The following is an 18,253-nucleotide window of genomic DNA, read 5'->3' on the forward strand; positions in this document are numbered from 1 at the left end:
CAAAATTGGGAAAGGAGTATGTCAGGGTTGTTTATTGTTATCCTGCAGAGTAACGTCTCTTAACTTAAATGCAGAGTACATCATGAAAAATGTGGGGCTGGATGAATCACAGGTTGAAATCAAGATTGCCTGGAGAAATATCAACAGCCTTGGGTATGCAGATGATACCACTCTAATGGCAGAAGGTAAAGAGGAACTAAAGAGCCTCTTGATAAGGGTAAAAGAGGAGAGTGAAAAGGCTGGCTTGAAACTCAACGTTAAAAAAAGTTAGGATCCTGGCATCCGGTTCCAACACTTCATGGCAAACAGAAGAGGAAAAAGTGGAAGCAGTGACAGATTTTATTTTCTTGGGATCCAAAATCTTGAGGACGGTGAGTGTAGCCACGAAATTAAAAGACACTTGCTCCTTGGAAGAAAAACTATGACCAATCTAGACAGCATATTAAAAAGCAGACATTACTTTGCTGACGAAGGTCCATCTAGTCAAAGCTATCATTTTTCCAGTAGTCATGTATGGATGTGAGTTGGACCATAAAGAAGGCTAACCATAAAGAATGCTTTCTAGTTGTTGTGCTGAAGATGGATCTTGAGAGACCCTTGAAAACTGCAAGGAGATCAAACCAGTCAATCCTAAAGGGAATCAACACTGAATATTCATTGGAAAGACTGATGCTAAAGCTGAAGCTCCAGTTCTTTGGCCACCTAATGGTAAGAGCCAACTCATTGGAAAAGACCCTGATTCTGGGAAAGATTGAAGGCAAAAGGAGAAGGGGCCAGCAGTGGATGAGATGGCTGGATGGCATCACTGACTCAATGGACATGAAATTGAACAAACTCCAGGAGATAGTGAAAGACAGAGGAGCCTGGAGTGCTGCAGCCCATGGGATTGCAGAGTCAGACACGGCTTAATGACTGAACCGCAACAACAACAATGCAGTTAAAGACTCAGTAACTGAACACGCACAGGCCTATACTATTGCTGGGTGTTTGAGATCATTGGCAGAATCAGGCATTGTTGTAACATCTCAAAAGATAGTACAGTTGTGTACAAATAAATACAATTCAACTTTCAGTATATATTAATGAAAATAAGCAATGGTACAGTAGAGTGAATAGATCAAATACCACTTGAATTTGATTTTGGACTGTAGTGTTTATTGCAGTTTATTTTGCGTCCCTTGGGTACACATCACTTCCAGTTGAGGGGAGGGAGGTCACAACCATCTTGGTTGGCAGTGAAATCAAGAACAGAAGAGAGGTCCCAAATTTCTTTACACCAATTTGTGTTGTTGGAATTCATTTAGCTCATACATATTTCATTGGTATTTATCCAAGTACAGTGCAAAGTTAATGATTTAGTAGACAAAATTATTCATTTTATGTGTTAAAATCTTGGTAAGAGCGAGCTACAGTGATGACATAATGGAGATAAACTACTGAACGGGAAGCAACTGTGGTCAGAGCATTCACCTGGGAGATGGTGATGAAGTGCTTTCTTAAACTGAGAGTATGGCAATAATTTAAAGCCTCTTGAGAGCTGTGGAACTTGAGGGCAGAGCAGGGAGAAGTAACTGGTTACAAAAGCGTTTCTAAACAGTGGACCGTTGTTTGGGTTACTCAGTGGTTGGCCCCTGAAGCGTTCAAGAACAGGAATGGCTGTCATCAAATTTACACGGAAAGAGACAGCTCTGGAAGGCCGTGGGATAGGGCCAAGCAGTCTGGTACCAGACTGTGGAGGTCAGTTGGGGCCAGGCTGTTGTAATAACTAAGAGGCATCTCAGTCTTACTAAGCCTAACACTGATATCTTCATATCACTGTTGTCCCCTGTCCCTTGCCCATCACACACACACCTGCTCCTCTGTCTGCACAGGAAGCAAGTGAACTTTAAAGCCCCCCGATTTGCTCTACTGTCTTGCCCTCCCACCCCAGCCTGTGTGTGCACATGTGTGTTTTCATGTGTGCATGTGTGTTTATGTGTGTACATGAGGTGTGAAGACTGAGGGAAACATGACGGGCACCTGCTGATGATTTGGCCTGATGAAGAGAAAAAGTGCCAGTTTCAAAGAATAGTAGGACATGTATTTTAAAGCCAGACTCTTTATAGGTTAGCCTGTTGGTATATCTGTGAAGACAAAGAGTAATAATATAGGGAAAATCCCAAATTACTCTGTGGTCAACATTTGGATAAGTTAATGGAACAAGTTAAAGTTAATGCAACCATTATGAAAGGTATTTCATAATAAAAAATTACAGATGTTTCTGTCTCAATAGGAGGATGATTTCAATATTTCTCCCCACATAGCAATTTGGCTCGCTTGGTACTTTCTTTTATAATTTTTGTTAGTTTTTTGCATAGTATTTTTATGTAGGTATTCATGAAAGTTGTCCTCACAATATATATATTAATTCATCAATGTAACCCACTGAGAAAGATTGGAATTAACATGTATTATAAATGGACTCTAGCCACCTGTATATTGCAGATAAATCAATTCAAGTGTCAAAAATATGTTGTGTTCTTATATTATTTGCTTGATTGTTTTTAGACCTCTTGTTTATTTAAAAGCAAAGACTTTTTTAGAGCAGTTAGGTGATAAAAATAAGTCACTTATTGATGCATTCATTCAGCAGATGTTTGCCTGGAAGGCGCCTGTTTTCCCTTGTAGCGTGGAGGGTTTCGTCTGCTCAGCCCTGGTGGCGTATTTCCTGTGAGTGGTCTTCCCCAAGCCTTCCCCGCTCTGGAGCTGTGTTGCTGTCCGTACCCTCCATTTGGTCTTCGAGCTCTTCTTCCTCGGAGTTTGGTTTCTGTCAGATTACACTCTTCCTTACCAGTGTTGAAATCCTGACTGTGTCCTGCCAGTGAGAAGCCTCACTGGAGTCCACTTCTCAACCTGGTGTACCTAAAAAAAAGAAATTGTTTTAAACAAGTCCAATGTTTTAGTATAATAAAACAGGGGTAAAAGCATCCTCAGTTTCCTGTCTTTCACTGGCATTTACCCTCAAGACACTGCTTCCAGGACTCGTGAGAACACTGTTTTCTGACCTAACCCTAACCCCTGAGTCCTGCCAGTGATCCTCTCTGCCCTGAAGAAGTCATGTGAGCAGCTGACTTGTTCAGTTTTCTTATTGGTCAAAACGGGAGATTAGTATATTCCTTACCTATTTCATAGCGTTATTGTGGATCAGGTACGAGAACATCAGTAAGTGTAGAAATGCCTTGGGAAGTTAGTGTTGTGACAGCGCTGTGATGACAGCGGCCGCCTCCATCGCGCGGGTAGCAAACCCGGCCCTGCGCTGTAGGCTCCGTGTCTCTCAGTGTTTGCAGTGTTCTAGGCACTAGCTGGAGAATCCCAGGGACCAGGGAGCCTGGTGGGCTGCCGTCCATGGGGTCGCACAGAGTCTGACACGACTTAGCAGCAGCAGCAGCAACAGACAATAGCTGATACCATCTCCATTCTAAAAGGAGGGTTCTCATGAGAAAGATAAGTGTAGATAAGGCAATTGAGGGTTGCTGAGGGAAGGAACACTGCCTGTGGCTGGGATTCAGGAAATACTTCCTTGACAACATAGATAGAAGCTTCGACTGAGTCTCAACAGGGCTTATGAAAAACTGTTGTCCCACCGTCACAGAATAGCCTTTTTGTGTTCCTCTCCATCTAATTGCAAAATTGGTCATTTGTAAAACCAGTATCTGCTGTGCTCGGATTGAAACTTGCATCGAATGCATAATTGGCCTTGGATTGTCCAGGCTCTGCCTCCCGCCGAGGAAGGGGAGGTTACCCTGCTTCCTTTCTCCAGAGAAAGCCGACCTGGGCTTCCCCGCTGGCCTGTGGGAGGAGCTTCACCTCCCCCCCCCCCCCAGCCCCCGAGCCCCGCTTGCAGCCAAGACCTGTTAGTCAGGAAGCGTCCAGTGGTAATGCTCAGATCAGGGTTCATATTTATTAGGTATTGTCAGGAGTTCTCATAAAAATCTTCAGAGAAACTGCAGTCAGTAGCAGTGTGACTCAGAATTACACGTATTTCTACTGTAATACTATTTACGTGTTTCTGTAGTGTCTGGCCTTCTGTAAAATCTGTCAGGGACTGTAGAGTTGGAGGCAGACCATTGAAAACCTAAGTCACTTTGTGATCAGCTGCACGTAACAGTGACTGGTAACCAGAGGAAGAACGGTGCTGCCTGGGCAGGCACTGGCCCTTGAACTCGAGCGGGGCAGTGGGTACTGGAGAGCACAGGCCTCAGAGCCCTGGGCAGCAGCCGCTGCCAGTGGCGGAGGATGGTGTTGGGCATGAGCCCTGAGTGTGCATACAAGTTTTAATAATTCCTGAAATATGTCCAGAAATGTTCCTGTGGCTAGCCCTAACCCTAGGGCTTTTCTCTTTGCTGCCAGTGAACTTGACTCCGCCCACTGCTCTGCTGCCCAGCGCAGGCAAAAAATGTGTGCACCACAGTGACCCCGCGTATGCTGACTTCTCTTCCTGTTTGCTTGCTGAGGGTGGACTGCCTTTTACTTGGAGACGCCTGTAGTGGCAGAGCCGAGTCCGTCTTCCCTTCCTAGGCAGTGCTGTTCTTACGGTGTGTTTTTACTCCCCGCAGGGGCCAGTGCAGCCTAGCATTGTGCTTGTTCATGTACCTCCCCCTCCTCAGGGTAGACGCATACCTTAGAAACGCTTGTTCCCGGTTGTGCTCTGGGGAGGTGCTGTGACCTTACTTCATACGTGAAGTGCTGTTGGCACTCAGAGAGAGGAGAGTATGGAACAATTTGAGGAAGAGGAGAAAATGATGGAGAAAAGTGAAAGGGTTTTTTTTTTTTTTTTTAGAAATGGAAACGAAATTAAACTGTATATCCACAGCATTGGCCCTGTTAAAACCTTTAGTTAACTGGTCAGCTACAGTGGCAATGAAACTTGTATTAGTATCTGTTATTAACAAGACATGTGCCAGACACTTAGGTTTTATCTCATTTAATGCATTTACTTTTTAATTAAAAAGCAGAGAGTAATAAAAGTAATAAGTAGTCACTAACTAGGATTAACAGCACATTAATCTTTTGTCTCTTCCGCTTCACATATTTTTATAACAGTATAGCAGATAAGTTTGAAGTCGCCTGGCTTCCCTTCCTGAGGCACACTCCTTTCTCGCATGATGCAGTGGTTATCACAAGTTTTCTTGTGATACTAGAAATACTAGTCCATATTTCTGTAACTGTCTGACATTTGTGTCTGTAATGGTATTTTATTGGTCCTTGTGTTTGAGAGAAATAGCATTAGGGTGTTAGGCTGCCCACAGCTTGTTTACCCCTTTTATTTACTGAGATCTCTCCCAGCTGATACACACAGATCAGGTCCACTCACGTAGCTGCTGTGGAGTCTTCTCTGTTCACCCCCTCAGTTCATCCACTGGCCACCGATTGATGCTGGGTTGGTTTCCAGCTCTTACAAACAACACTGAGTTGTGTGGCCTTGTCTCGATCTCCAGGAGCATGTGACAGAGTCCTTGGGTGCATATCTGGGATTTCTGCTATGTGGTTACAGGCTATGCACACCGTCAACTTTATTTATCTTACTTAATTCTTAAAAATATTAATCAAAGCAGGCGGCATGATCCCCATGTTACATATGAGAAAAATGAGGTGTTGAAATGCTGTGTAACTGGGCCAACTTAATAAGAGAGCCGGTGATCGAATCCAGATCAAATTCCATCCACTTCAGTCTCGAGCCCTAACTCCCATTATTCCACAGAAATCCACAACTTTTAATCTGTATGATTGTTACAGTATTTGCAGCTGGTCAGTCATACTGCATCGTTTACAAGTAGGCATTCAGAGCAGGTAATGAAGTGGAGGGGCGTGTGAGACAGGGGGACCCGGGTCATGCTCCCTTTATTGTTGTTTTTGAAAGGGTTCAAGTTTTAGAGTAAAAACATGCTTTATGAAATGATGGGTTTGCCTTTGTTCGTCTCCTTCCAGGTATAAAATCTGGTGTCTTAACTGTGAAGATTCTAGAGCTGCATGAGGAGTGCACTGTCCACGTCGCCACGTGTAGGCAGCTGTCAGAGCCACAGGCTGACGGCCCTTCTCAGGGTGGAGCCACGGGGGCCAGCCTGAAGGTTCTCTTCACCAAGGAGACTGCCCACTGTCTCAGGGGGCGTCCACAGGATGTTGTCCACATCTATCCTCCCTGGTGAGTGCAGTCACCAACTGTGAGTGTGTCTCAAAAGACTTTGTTATCAGGAACATTTTTATCACTTTATTGTATGGTGATGCCAGGGGAAAGGAGCCAGGATTCAACATGGGTTTTATGTAACAGAAGCTCTGAACTGCCTCTCATGGCTTGTTTGTACTTCTGGCAACAAAATTTCGATAATTTGGTGGGGGTGGAGGTCCACATCAAAATTTCTACTTAAGGGCTATGTTTTTATAAAATCTGGCTGTTTCTGTTTTTATTTTTCTTAGAAATGTAATTTTAGTAATGGTGATTATTTTGTCTGAGGGGTAAAAATCATAAAGTAAGATGAAATAGGGGTTTGATCTTCCGGGGCATAAGTGGTCACTAGTGGATCAGAAATTATTTTTGAGGATACCATGTTTGTTTTCTTCTGCATAGGATATTAATTTTTACCACAAGAAGAAGAGGGAAAGTTTGCACAGACTTGTTTTAAGGGTTACTAAGTTAACTATCTGTTCATCTGGCTGCTCCAGGTTTTGGCTGTGGCAGGACCCTCAGTCTTCACTGTGTCACACGGGGTCTTAAGTGTTGGCATGTGGTGTCTAGTTCCCCGACCAAGGATCAAACACGAGCACCCTGCACTGGGAGCGTGGAGTCTTGACAACTGGACTGACCACCAGCGAAGTCCCTCAGGGATATTGATTTTATTGGCAGTTTTTTTTTAAATTATTTATCTATTTATTTTTGACTGTGCTGAATCTTCATTGCTTTGTGTGGGCTTTCTCCAGTTGCAGAGAGCGAGGGCTACTCTCTACTTGTGGTTCATGGACTCACTGCGGTGGCTTCTCCTGTGAGTGGCTCCAGAGCACATAGGCTTCAGCACCTGTGGTGCACAGGTTCAGTTACTCAGCAGCCTGTGGGATCTGCCTGGACCAGGGGTTGAACTGGTATCCCCTGCATTTCAGGGCGGATTCCTAACCACTTGACCACCAGGAAAGCATCCCTACTGGCATTTTTTAAATTTCATTCACCAATAAATTCTTAGATTTGAATTCAGCTGGCTCAGATGGTAAAGAATCTGCCTGCAATGCCAGAGACCCAGGTTCGATCCCTGGGTGGGGAAGACCCCCTTGAGAAGGGAAAGGCAACCCACTCCAATATTCTTGCTTGGAGAATTCCATGGACAGAGGAACCTTGTGGGCTATAGTCCATGGGGTCACAAAGAGTCAGACACGACTGAGTGACTAACATGGTCATTGTCATTGTAAAGATCTTTAAGTTTAACTTCTTCTCCAGAGGAGGGATCTTTTCATTTTGTCTATAGTGAGTGAGCATTAGTCTCTAATTAAATTCTTCCAAATAGGCTAAGGATATCACAGGTAACTTGAATTACTTTATTTAAATTTTTAATACATTTTAAAATTGACCAATATAATACACATATAGAATCATACACAGGTTACAAGTTTATATCTCATTAAGTTATCACGAGGTAAATACATAATTGTTGATTCGCATGGCAGGGATACTCTGCTGTGCTTTTCCATAAGATGACTGAAGATGAATGATAATAAATACTCCATTTTGAACCAGACTGTTTCTACATGTTTTTCTCTATGACATAAAACATAATTATAACTGTGTGGTTCAGAGGCTTCGACTTCACACAGTGATTTTGAAAATTCTGTGAAGAATTAGGAAGTAACCTTGGTGAGTATTTTAGGTAACAGAGCATTGAGTTCAACACTGCTTACTGAGGTGACACATTTAGGGTAAGCTAAGTGAAGTCCTAGGGATAAAGTTTCCTGTGGATTTGTTCTGAAAGAGGAAGACTTACTGAGGTCAGCGGATACTGCCCTTTTTCTGTCTTGAGCGAGGTTGATTTCTTTGAGAGAAACTACACATCAGTCATTTTGATCCAGCAACACAGGCAGCTCCTGGCAGGGGCACAAGTGCTGTGAAGGCCTGTTAGAAACATTATGGTTCCAGCACTAAGCTTTTGGTTAAATATTATACATTAATGAATGAATGGAATGCTTCATGTCTAATGCGGCCTCCCAGTTGGCCCACATGTACTCTTTATCATAAAAATAAAGATTGGAAAAGCAAAAAGAAAAGTTGCCTTGTTTAAAAATGTGTCTGCTTTCTGGCCGTGGTCTTCCAGAGGTGGGCTGTCAGCGCAGAGCACAGCCCCTGAGCTCCTGCGTGGAGAAAGTGCAGCCAGCGTTGCTGCCTGGCTCTCCTGGTGTGTCTCCCTCTTGGAACACTCCATGTAGCACACGAGTTCTGTCAGACAAACAGACACATCATGACCTGTCAGATTAAAGCACATCCACGAACCCAGGAAATATCTCATAATTCAGTATAGATTTATTCTTAGTTGAAAGGTCTTGGAAACAATCCTGCTTTCTGCCTTCTGGGAGTTCAGATCATGGAAGCATAACATGCCTTATCCGTACATGTCCTAGCTAGAATGATGAAGTTTTTCCTAATTTTTCGAAGTTGTTTTTTCTTTTATTATTTTTAACATAATGGTAATCTGTGAAACAAAGACAAAAGCCAGAATAGATAGTGGGTGACTTTTGCATGGTCTTGTTCTTCAGTGGCTTATTGTGGTCACTGAGAGTCCACACACACACACCCCACCCCTCTGCCTTTGTAGGTAAGGTTCTTTCTTACTAGAGGGTTTTTCATGACCCCAGGTCCATGTGACAAAACTTGTGCCTCTCCTGCCCCTTTTCTGTATGCTTTCCTTGCCTCTTCTTCCCAACTCAAGACGCGCTTGGTTGCTCTGCTTACATGCCACATTGTGCCTTCCACACGCCGCTATTACAAGACATCTGATAGAAAATCACTTCAGTCACACTTCTGTCTGACCCTCCGTGGTGAGCTGCTTGAGGGCAGGGCACATATGATTGGTGCTTTGCAAGACCATATGACCATAGCGAAGTGAAGGTGTTAGCTGCTCAGACATGTCCGACTCTTTGCAACCCCATGGACTGTTGCCCGCCAGACTCCAGACTCCTCTGTCCATGGATCCATGTTTTCTCAGAAGATCTTGAGATTAGATAACCAGCTCATTTTTGAGGAATTGAAATGGAAGTGGGAATATATGTACTAGTATTTGTAGCTGTGAAAGCACTCAGTTATTAGATCTTCCCAGCCTAGCTAACATGAAAATGCTTGGAAGTTTTCCTTCTCTCTCCACAAGCTTACAGGACAGATAGTGTTCACTTAACAGCAGTGCTCTCCTGATCAGTCAGGAACTGTACTTCTGCACAAGCAGGATCCTTGGGTCTCCAGCTGTTTTCACAGGAGCCATACTCTCACTCAGCCCAGCATGGCGACACTGTAGGGACTCCATCACCATCCTTTAATGGCTGGAGAAAAATGACCAGGCGGAAAAAAATCAGACTAGTCTGGTTGATGATTGGGAAGTAGATATATGTTTGACCACAAATCTTAAGCATATTATGGAGTATTTTTTTTTTAATAGTATCAGGCTTTTTTTAAAAAACTATGTGGAACATTCATGGATATTTTGAGGAAGTTTGAAAATAACGTTGAAAATGAATATGTTAATTAATAGCTTACTCAGTAATTATGCTCAGTAAAAATGCCATCCTTAGCTGTTTTAGGAATGTAATCTTGAAAGAATAATCCAAAGACTAGAGTAGTGGGAACGCCAACACGTAAGGGATTTCTCTAACCCCAGTCACAGCATCACCCTCTCAGTGGTTCTGAACCCTGGACCACTTTCTCATTGGGCTGAAGGTCAGCTCTTACCTTCTACAATGTCTATGAACAGATCAGCTTATCATTTTGCATACTTTTTTCCTTCAGAGAAGACAGTAATGTAAAAACAATTCTGACTTCATTCCCTTTCCAAAGTTGGCCTCAGACCCTTTTCTTTTTTCTGGTAACAGAAAATAGAAATGCCTGTTTGATTTTACCTGCATCTAGAATCCTAAGGATTTTAGTAATAATTGATTTAAGAACTATGACTCCAGTCCAATACAGAATTAACTTGTTACCTGCTGTCTTTTGTGGGATGTCTGTAGAATTTGTCATTTCCACACTATAGATGAGGGAACAGAATTAATACAGTTTAAGTGTAGCTGTTTGATGCAGGCAGTTGGGTCATAACATTCAAACTTCTTGACTGTCACATCTGCTTGCATTGTGTCTATCACCATTTTTACTAACAGTGTCATGGACATGCAGCTATTTAAGTTACTTTGGATCTGTGTGGAAGCAACTACATGTTCTAGCAGTAGATACTTCATAGATTCTCTTCAGGTCCTGAGGGAGGTTGCCATGGAGAGTGGGAGACTGTTGGAGACTGCTGGGAAGCCACGGCATGATTCTCCTGTGATGCTGCCCTGCGTATGCAGGCAGCTGGGTTGGCGTTGTCTTTGCCTGAAGCCCCTACGTTAGGGAAAGCTGTTGAGGAAGGTAGGCTGGTGGTCCAGCAAAGGCATACGGGTGCAGTTTGCTGTTCTCATGCCTTGCCAAGTATTCCGGAAACATACTCTGAGTAGAATGTACTCATGCAGGGTAGTATATTTTGTTCTCACTTTGTTTTGATTTTTACTCTTTTCCTGCCTTTCATGTAAAAATCAAACCAGCTTTCAAGGAATAGATTTGTGCTTATTAGATGGCTGTTTCATGCTTCTTCTTCTTGTTCAGTTGCTAAGTTGTGTGCAACTCTTTGTGACCCCATGAACTGCAGCACGCCAGATTTCCCTGTCCTTCACTATCTTCCAGAGTTTGTTCAAATGCATGCTGTTGTGTTGCTGATGCCATCTAACCATCTTATCCTTCTCCTCCTGCCCTCAATCTTTCCCAGCATCAGGATTTTTTTTTCCCAGATCAGCATCATCTTTTCCAATGAGTTGGCTAACACGCTCATTTCCAGTGGCATAACACTGCCCACTGTCACGCGTCAGCCCACCTGAAAACCAGACCTGACTTTTTCTCTTCAGATGACTTGTCATGCACTTTCCTATGAGCCCGTAAGTGTGGGCTGAGGGAAGGATGGCCGATGTCGCAGGAGTAGGTAAAGCAAGAGTACAAGCCTCCTGTTTGTGGAACTTAGTTTCAGATGCTCTTCACCCTTAGTATGCTACATACACCACTTTCACTTGCAGACATGGTATTCCTGGATGTATCCATCCATAATACGAGTTGAATCAGACAGTGCCCAGTTCATGATAAGTCCATGGCCGTCTCATGTCCCTTGTCAAGGCTGCATGGTTATCTAATATAGTCAGGTGTCCTGTCACCACTGGGAGCCAGCAGCAAGCCAGGATTTCCTGTCAAAAGGAAAAACAGTTATTTATTGACTAAAGCATATCTTAGCCCCCAGACCTTTGGTCCTTCTGCTCTTCTGTTTTGGCTCCAAGTATCTCAATCAGCTGTAGGCATTTCCATTGGTTACTGAGACCAGGACAGAGATCCTTGTTGTATCCTGGCCCACATGGAGTGCGTTCTCTCACCTCGCTGAATGCTGAGCCTTTTAGGTCACTCAGGAGATAGAGAAGAACACAGGTGGGTGGAATGAGAGATACTGACATTTGTGCCTCTTTTTTGGTGGTAGCAGATGAAGAGTGCAATATTTTTTCTCTTTGGAGGAAATACCTTAACATGCTTCCACATCATAGCACCTTTGGAAACTTTGCGCAGGGCACAAAATTTACTCTGAATTCTTTTAGCATTTATCTTCTGTCCAGTGGTACAGGCTTGTATTGCCAGGGTGTCCTAGGCTACCTTTTGTTTCCTGTTAACACATTCTATCTGTATGATGCCCTCTTGTCCTGTGAAACAGTGAGATGATGAGGTTCCTGTAGGCTGAGCTACAGTGAGAACTGGAGTTTATATCGCGTAATGTCAGCAAGATGGAAGTAGCCTGCTGTCGGCCAGGTGAAAGCAGGTAGCTTTCTGTTTTCTCTGCTGTTTGGGACAGAGAAACACACCTGCACATACACATTCAGCTCTGAGATCAGTAGCTGCCAACCAGGGCAGCCAGTGTGCTGATTCTCTCCAGTAGAACTCACAGCTCGATCTGCAGCTGCAGCAGGGGCTGCCCCTGGTAAAATTGTGGTAACTGCTGTCATCCTCAAAGCCGTCTGTGTTCTATGGAGGCCTGAGGCCAAACAGGAGGGGAGAGAGGAATCAGCAGCGTGCCTCTCTCAGTCTCTGAGATGATCCCGCAGAAGATGCGGTATCTCTTTCATTGTTGTTTGCAGTGCAGAGAAACTTTGGATTTCTTTTCAGCTCATCTCATCACAGCAGTTCTCATTATATGAATCAAGGTGCAAATGTGGGAGTTCTTCCTGTTTCTGAGTATATGTTCCATCCACAAACTCAAGATCTGGGCAGATAATCATAAGACAGACTTCATTTGTGTTTGTCACTCATGAAACCTTCAACTTGGCCAGTAGAGCACAGGGGTATTGAGTCCTCGGGGATCAACATTACATCAGGGACAGGGACCCGTAAGTCCCGAAAGGTCTAGCTTTCTCTTTCTCCAGTGCACTGCTGCTGCTAAGTCGCTTCAGTTGTGTCCGACTCTGTGCGACCCCATGGACGGCAGCCCACCAGACTCCCCCGTCCCTGGGATTCTCCAGGCAAGAACACTGGAGTGGGTTGCCATTTCCTTCTCCAGTGCATGAAAGTGAAAAGTGAAAGTGAAGTCGCTTAGTCGTGCCCGACTCTTAGTGACCCCGTGGACTGCAGCCTACCAGGCTCCTCCGTCCAGTGCACGGTTGTCCCCAAAAGTAACGCTTTGGGAAGAAGGATGAATTAACTGACAGGATTAGGATATCAGTGAAGGGTTCTTTCCTGAAGGACCAGCTGCTCTCTGAATCAGGGGCTCTGGGACTGCCTCTCACTCAGGCTGGGACCCAGAGGATACTCCTGGACCTTATGGTGCTTGATCAGGCAGGGCCTCTGTCAGTTACCTTAGAGGTTATATAGGAGTTTCTTTAGATTCTCAGCTCTTCCACAAATCTCTCAGTAGCCATCCTCCACCAAATATTCCTGTACCTCAGGGCGTATTAATAACTTAGGTCCTCTGGGTCCTTATGTGTGCTCTGCCTGACTGCTTCTGGGCACTTGGCTCCACTTTTCCTTACCTCGTGGAAATCTGGGAGCCTATGTCAAGGGCAGCCTCTGCCATACTGACCTTCTCTGTGGCTCCCTGAGGGGTCAAGTTAAGAGGTGGGTGACCATAACACATGACAGATGTCTCTCAGTCTTCATATTTCTTTCTCTGTCTTTTACTGTCACATTGCTAGCATCCAGATATTCTGATTTCTGTTCTGGGCTATGCAGAAGGCAGAAAGTTTGAGTTGGGCTTCTATAGGATAGTTCTAATTAAAGACAGACACTTTGGCCACTGTGATGAATTCCCAGTTTCACCCCGAAATGCATTTTGTAGTGATATATTACAGTACCTAACAGACAGAAGCTAATCAAGGAACTTCTCGGAGTACTTTCATGTCTGTTTTCTTATTTCCTCTTCAGATAACCTTGTGGTATAAATAGAACTAGGTTCTTACAGATGAGGAAACAGGTTCAGAAAAGGTGATTACTTTTCTGGAGGCAGAACTAGGACTAGAACCTGAATCCCTTGACTTCTTACCTTGTGCTGTCTCTTCAACACACACCTAGTGGTTCACACAGTGTGGCATACGTGTCTCTATCCGGAAACCACAGTTCACAGTTGTGTTAGATGCTGGTTGCCCCTAATTACAGCATATATTTAAGAATATATTTACAAGTAAGTTAACAAACACACTTGACAGAAACCTAGGAAGTTACAAATGAAAATTGTAGGTAAAAAGAATATGTGCATGTTTGTATTTTCTTTGTAATATTCACACCTTTAGTTTCTATCTCTATGCAATAATTCTCTCCAGAGAAAATACATCTGCTACTTTCTAAATGCATCCACTGCTTGCTTTAGAAGTCCCTGAATGGGACTTCCATCTCTTCCTCCTGTAAGAGGATTTGGAGACAGGTTGTGGGGTTGTTTAATTGAGGAAGTTCTGCAGGTTGAAACCCAGCCTATTTTGTTGTCCATCTTACCTGATCTGCATAGTAATGGCCAAGCCTAAGATCAGTCTGTTGATCATTGTTGCTAAATCATTTTCTGTATTTTTTTCTCCCAAGAAACATAAAATTTTTGAAGATTAGTGTTACATGTACTTTATAAGTTCGCTCAGTGCCCTGGCCATCTTAACTATTCATGTTTAGAGCATCACATGAAGGCGTTCTTAATGAGATTTAGTGCAGGCCTCCGCTGTTATCTCACTGGAGGGTTTGCTGGAGGCTGGCTTTCCCGACAGCCCTGACCACAGAGCGTTGGAATGCGGGGCTGACGTCACAGCCGCTCCTGGGAATGTTCTGCATTCCTCTTCCTGGCAGTGGTCAGGTGGCTTCCAGCAAGAATGAAGGATAACAGCTTCCAAAGAAGAAAAAGAAAGAGGAGGAAGAGAACAGTTTATAATCAAACTATTGTGGAGGAGGCACTTTTATTCTGAGCCAAAATTGAAATTAGAACCAGATGTCTAACATTCTGATGCTGCACGAATGTTAAATGCATTTATTAATGACTGTAATAGCTGAGTTATTTGGCTTCTTATTGAACTTAAGTTTTGAAACTCTCTTTAAGAATTCTGGAAAAACAACTTCTTGTAGTTGATATTTTATCTGCAGGCACCTTTTTGAGTGTAAAGGGGGGTGGGGAATGGCGCACTGAGGCCCAGGTGCTGTGGTTAATGAACAGGCTGTGTAAAATCTGTTAATCTTCAGAAACATGACTTCTGAAACCTGAAGTCTCTGTAATGTGTTAATGTAGTAACTTCAATCCATTAATTAGGGGAGAGGTATATTCTATTAAGATAAATGCTACAGAAGTTTTTTTCCTGAAAATATTTGCATTAACATTGTTGTTTCTGAATATTATGTTACTGGCCAAGCCAGGTATTCAAAACAAAACATAGGAGACTCTTAATATAATAAACACAGATTTCCCAGAAGTCATTCAACTCTGCAGTAGTGTGTGCAACAGAAAATTGGACAGTAACTGAGTTAAGTTTAAACTTAATTTGTGTTTTCCTGTCTTCTAGGCACTGAAGTACTTTGTTCACAGTGATTGTACTGGCTTAGCATATCACAATTTGTGTGTGTTAAAGTAAAAAAGTTCTTGCTTTTTTTTTTTTTTAAACAGTGCCTTTCAGTAGATTGTCTTATTTCTGTATCATAGCAGTTACATTAAAACAGTTCTCCAGTTTAGGTGAACTGTGTTTGAATACTTCCTGTTACATATTGAAATGGAAAGTTGGCATCCTGTTGTAGGTCATGTCGCTGGTAAGGAATTTCCAGAAATGTGGAGAAGTGCTGACTCATGGTGTACAGTGGACTGATCCCACTGCAGTAAGTCATGAGGGGGTTTTCTGAGTTCCTCGTTGAAGCAAGCAAAATATGCCTGGGTAATGTGCTACTTTATTTTTAGATGTAGCTGTGGCGGTGGAAGAGAGGCTGTTGGTTGGACTATTAGTCTTGCTAATAGCTTTAAAAGTTCTAGGGTTAGGTATGTGTGTAAATGTGTTTTTCTACAGGCTATTATTAGAATTTGGAAACCAGATTGTTTTTGTTGTAGTCACCTACTGTTGTTCTCTCTGAATCTTGCCCCCCACAGGAACCCCATGCCCTCAGGCTGGGATGGTGTCTGGCTGTGGGCTCTATGAAATGTCAGGGGTGGTGGTGCTTGCATTTAGGGGGGTTGGTCCAGAAAGAGGTGTTGACTTCTTTGTATCTATAATTGGAAGTTTCTGAAACTAATAGTAATGATTTACAACTTTAAATATTAGCCGGCAGAAGTTAGCAGAAAAACTAAGATTTGTTGTGTTTAATGTGCCTGGCTCTGTCCTGAATATTTTACGTGTGTTAAATTGTCTAAATCTGAAGTTACTGGTTGAAATTTATTTTTCATTCATTTGGTATGGAGATGTCTGCTAAATTTGAGGGAGAGGAGCTATCTATAACAAAAATTCACTTCTAAATGCATATCTAATCTCATCTAATGCAAAGTGTACCCATCCATCAATTCCACAAACACTCGCCGAGTAACTGTTCTGTTCCAGGCCAGTGCTGCTGGGTGCTGGGCGCTAGGCGCTGAGTGCTGGGTGATAGGTGCTGTGGAAGATGTGCTCTTAGTTCCCTCTCTGAGGGCAGCAGTGCTGCATGTAGGACCAGAGCAGGAAGCACGTGTTCATGGTTTGTGCAGCATTCTGTTATGGCTATTGTGGTAGAATTCTATAGGTACAGTGAGGCACAAAGAAGGGATATACTTAGATCTATGCTAGATTCTGTCTGATTGTGCTGTGCTTAGTCGCTCTTTGCAACCCCATGAAATGTAGCCCACCAGGCTCCTCCTCTGTTCCTTGGATTTTTCAGGCAAGCATCCTGGAGTGGGTTGCCTCTTTTAATATGATTCTGAGGATGTCAAACTTGATGACTGAAAGTAATTTGAGTAGGCAGTACTGAAAAAACAAGCTTATAAGGGAGATGAGGGAAGTACTCCAGTATATGTGACAGTTACTCAGGACTGCTTAAGAGGAAATTTAAGAAATTTAAATATTTCTTTACGTCAAGTCATTTCCTTCCATACACACGTACATCTCACAAAACAGCATGACAGTCGCCTTGTGTGTCTGAGTCTACCCTTCTCACACACTCCTAAAGAGATTGAGTGGCTCTTTGTTAACACTCATCATGGAATCATAGAGCATGTTTTAAAACTGTTTCCTGTTATGTGAAGGTTAACAGAAGGAAGAGTAGGTGTCCTTCTGGTGAGTAGAGCCACTGCCATTGGGGAGGCACATGGAACTCTGCAGGTGGCCTGCAGGCGGAAGCCCCGCTAAGCAGCTGTTCGGGGAGCTCTTGTCCTGTCTCCTGACCACCTCTATTGTTACCTTCTGCTGAGCTATACCAAGGGAGTCATTGACCTGTTTTGAGAGGTGATCGTAAGGAATTATTAACAGAACGATGCCCATATTTCAGAGTGCAAGAATAGTTCTCTTCCTTTTCCAAATGTGTGTTCGCTAATTACGTGGCAGAGAAAATCCTTGCCAACCTCTGGTAGGTGTTTTGCTTGAGAATGGGGTAAGCACCGGCAGGGCATAGCCAATAGCCCTGAGGCTGGAGGTGATGCAGAGGCACCTAGGGCCTGTCACGCCATCCACACGGGATCCTCCAGTAATCTACAAAGCCCAGGAGTGTCTAGAAATTTAACATATTTGTTGACTGAGTCAGTGACGTTTCTATACTTTGAGACAAAACTACATTCTTTACTTTGTAAACTCTCGTATATGTATACACATAATTCATGAATGCTTAAAAAAAACTGTGGCAAATACACATCACATAACATAAAACCATTTTAATATTTTTATACATATTCAGTGGTATTAAGTACATTTGTAACATGTTGCAAGCATCACCAGTGTACAGAGCTTTTTCATCATCTCAGACAGAAACTGTACCCATTTAGTAATAATTCCCCACCTCTTTCCCCAGCCACCCCCCACAGCTCCTGGTAACCTCAGTTATACCTTCATCTCTATAAACTTGCTTATTCTAGGTAAGTCGTGTAAGTGGAGTTACACAGTATTTGTCCTTTTGTGTCTGACTTCTCTCACCTAGCTTAATGTCCTCAAAGTCCATGCCACTCTATGGATGGACCACATCTTATTTATTCATTCATTTGTTAACAGACACTAGAGTTGTTTCTACCTTTCATTTATTGTGGAAAATGCTGCTGTGAACATCGATTTACAAATACCTGTTTTAGTTCCTGCTTTCAGTTCTTTTGAGCATATATCTAGGAGTGAAAATAGTAGAGCATATGTTCATTCTGTGTTTAACTTTTTGAGGAACTCTTGTAGTTTTCCACAGTGGCCCAGCCATTGCCCATTCCCACCAGCAGTGGGTTCCAGTTTCTCGATGTCCTCACCAATGCTTGATATTTTCCTTTTAAAAAAATAGTGATTCTAATGGGTGTGGGGTGGTATTTCATCC

General features: G+C 43.1%; 1 protein-coding gene across 3 annotated transcripts in view; it reads left to right on the forward strand.

Moving 5' to 3' along the window:
* SPIDR (scaffold protein involved in DNA repair) overlaps window positions 1-18,253 on the forward strand; it is a 279,388-nt gene that overhangs the window by 123,139 nt on the left and 137,996 nt on the right. For all 3 annotated transcript variants that reach the window (XM_025265438.3, XM_044928779.2, XM_044928780.2), the window contains exon 8: window positions 5,968-6,181. In XM_025265438.3, coding sequence (XP_025121223.3) covers window positions 5,968-6,181 — 214 coding nt within the window. The remainder of the gene's footprint in view (window positions 1-5,967; window positions 6,182-18,253) is intronic.

The sequence above is a fragment of the Bubalus bubalis genome, chromosome 15 (genome assembly GCF_019923935.1).
Source record: "Bubalus bubalis isolate 160015118507 breed Murrah chromosome 15, NDDB_SH_1, whole genome shotgun sequence".
NCBI classification, from domain to species: domain Eukaryota; kingdom Metazoa; phylum Chordata; class Mammalia; order Artiodactyla; family Bovidae; genus Bubalus; species Bubalus bubalis.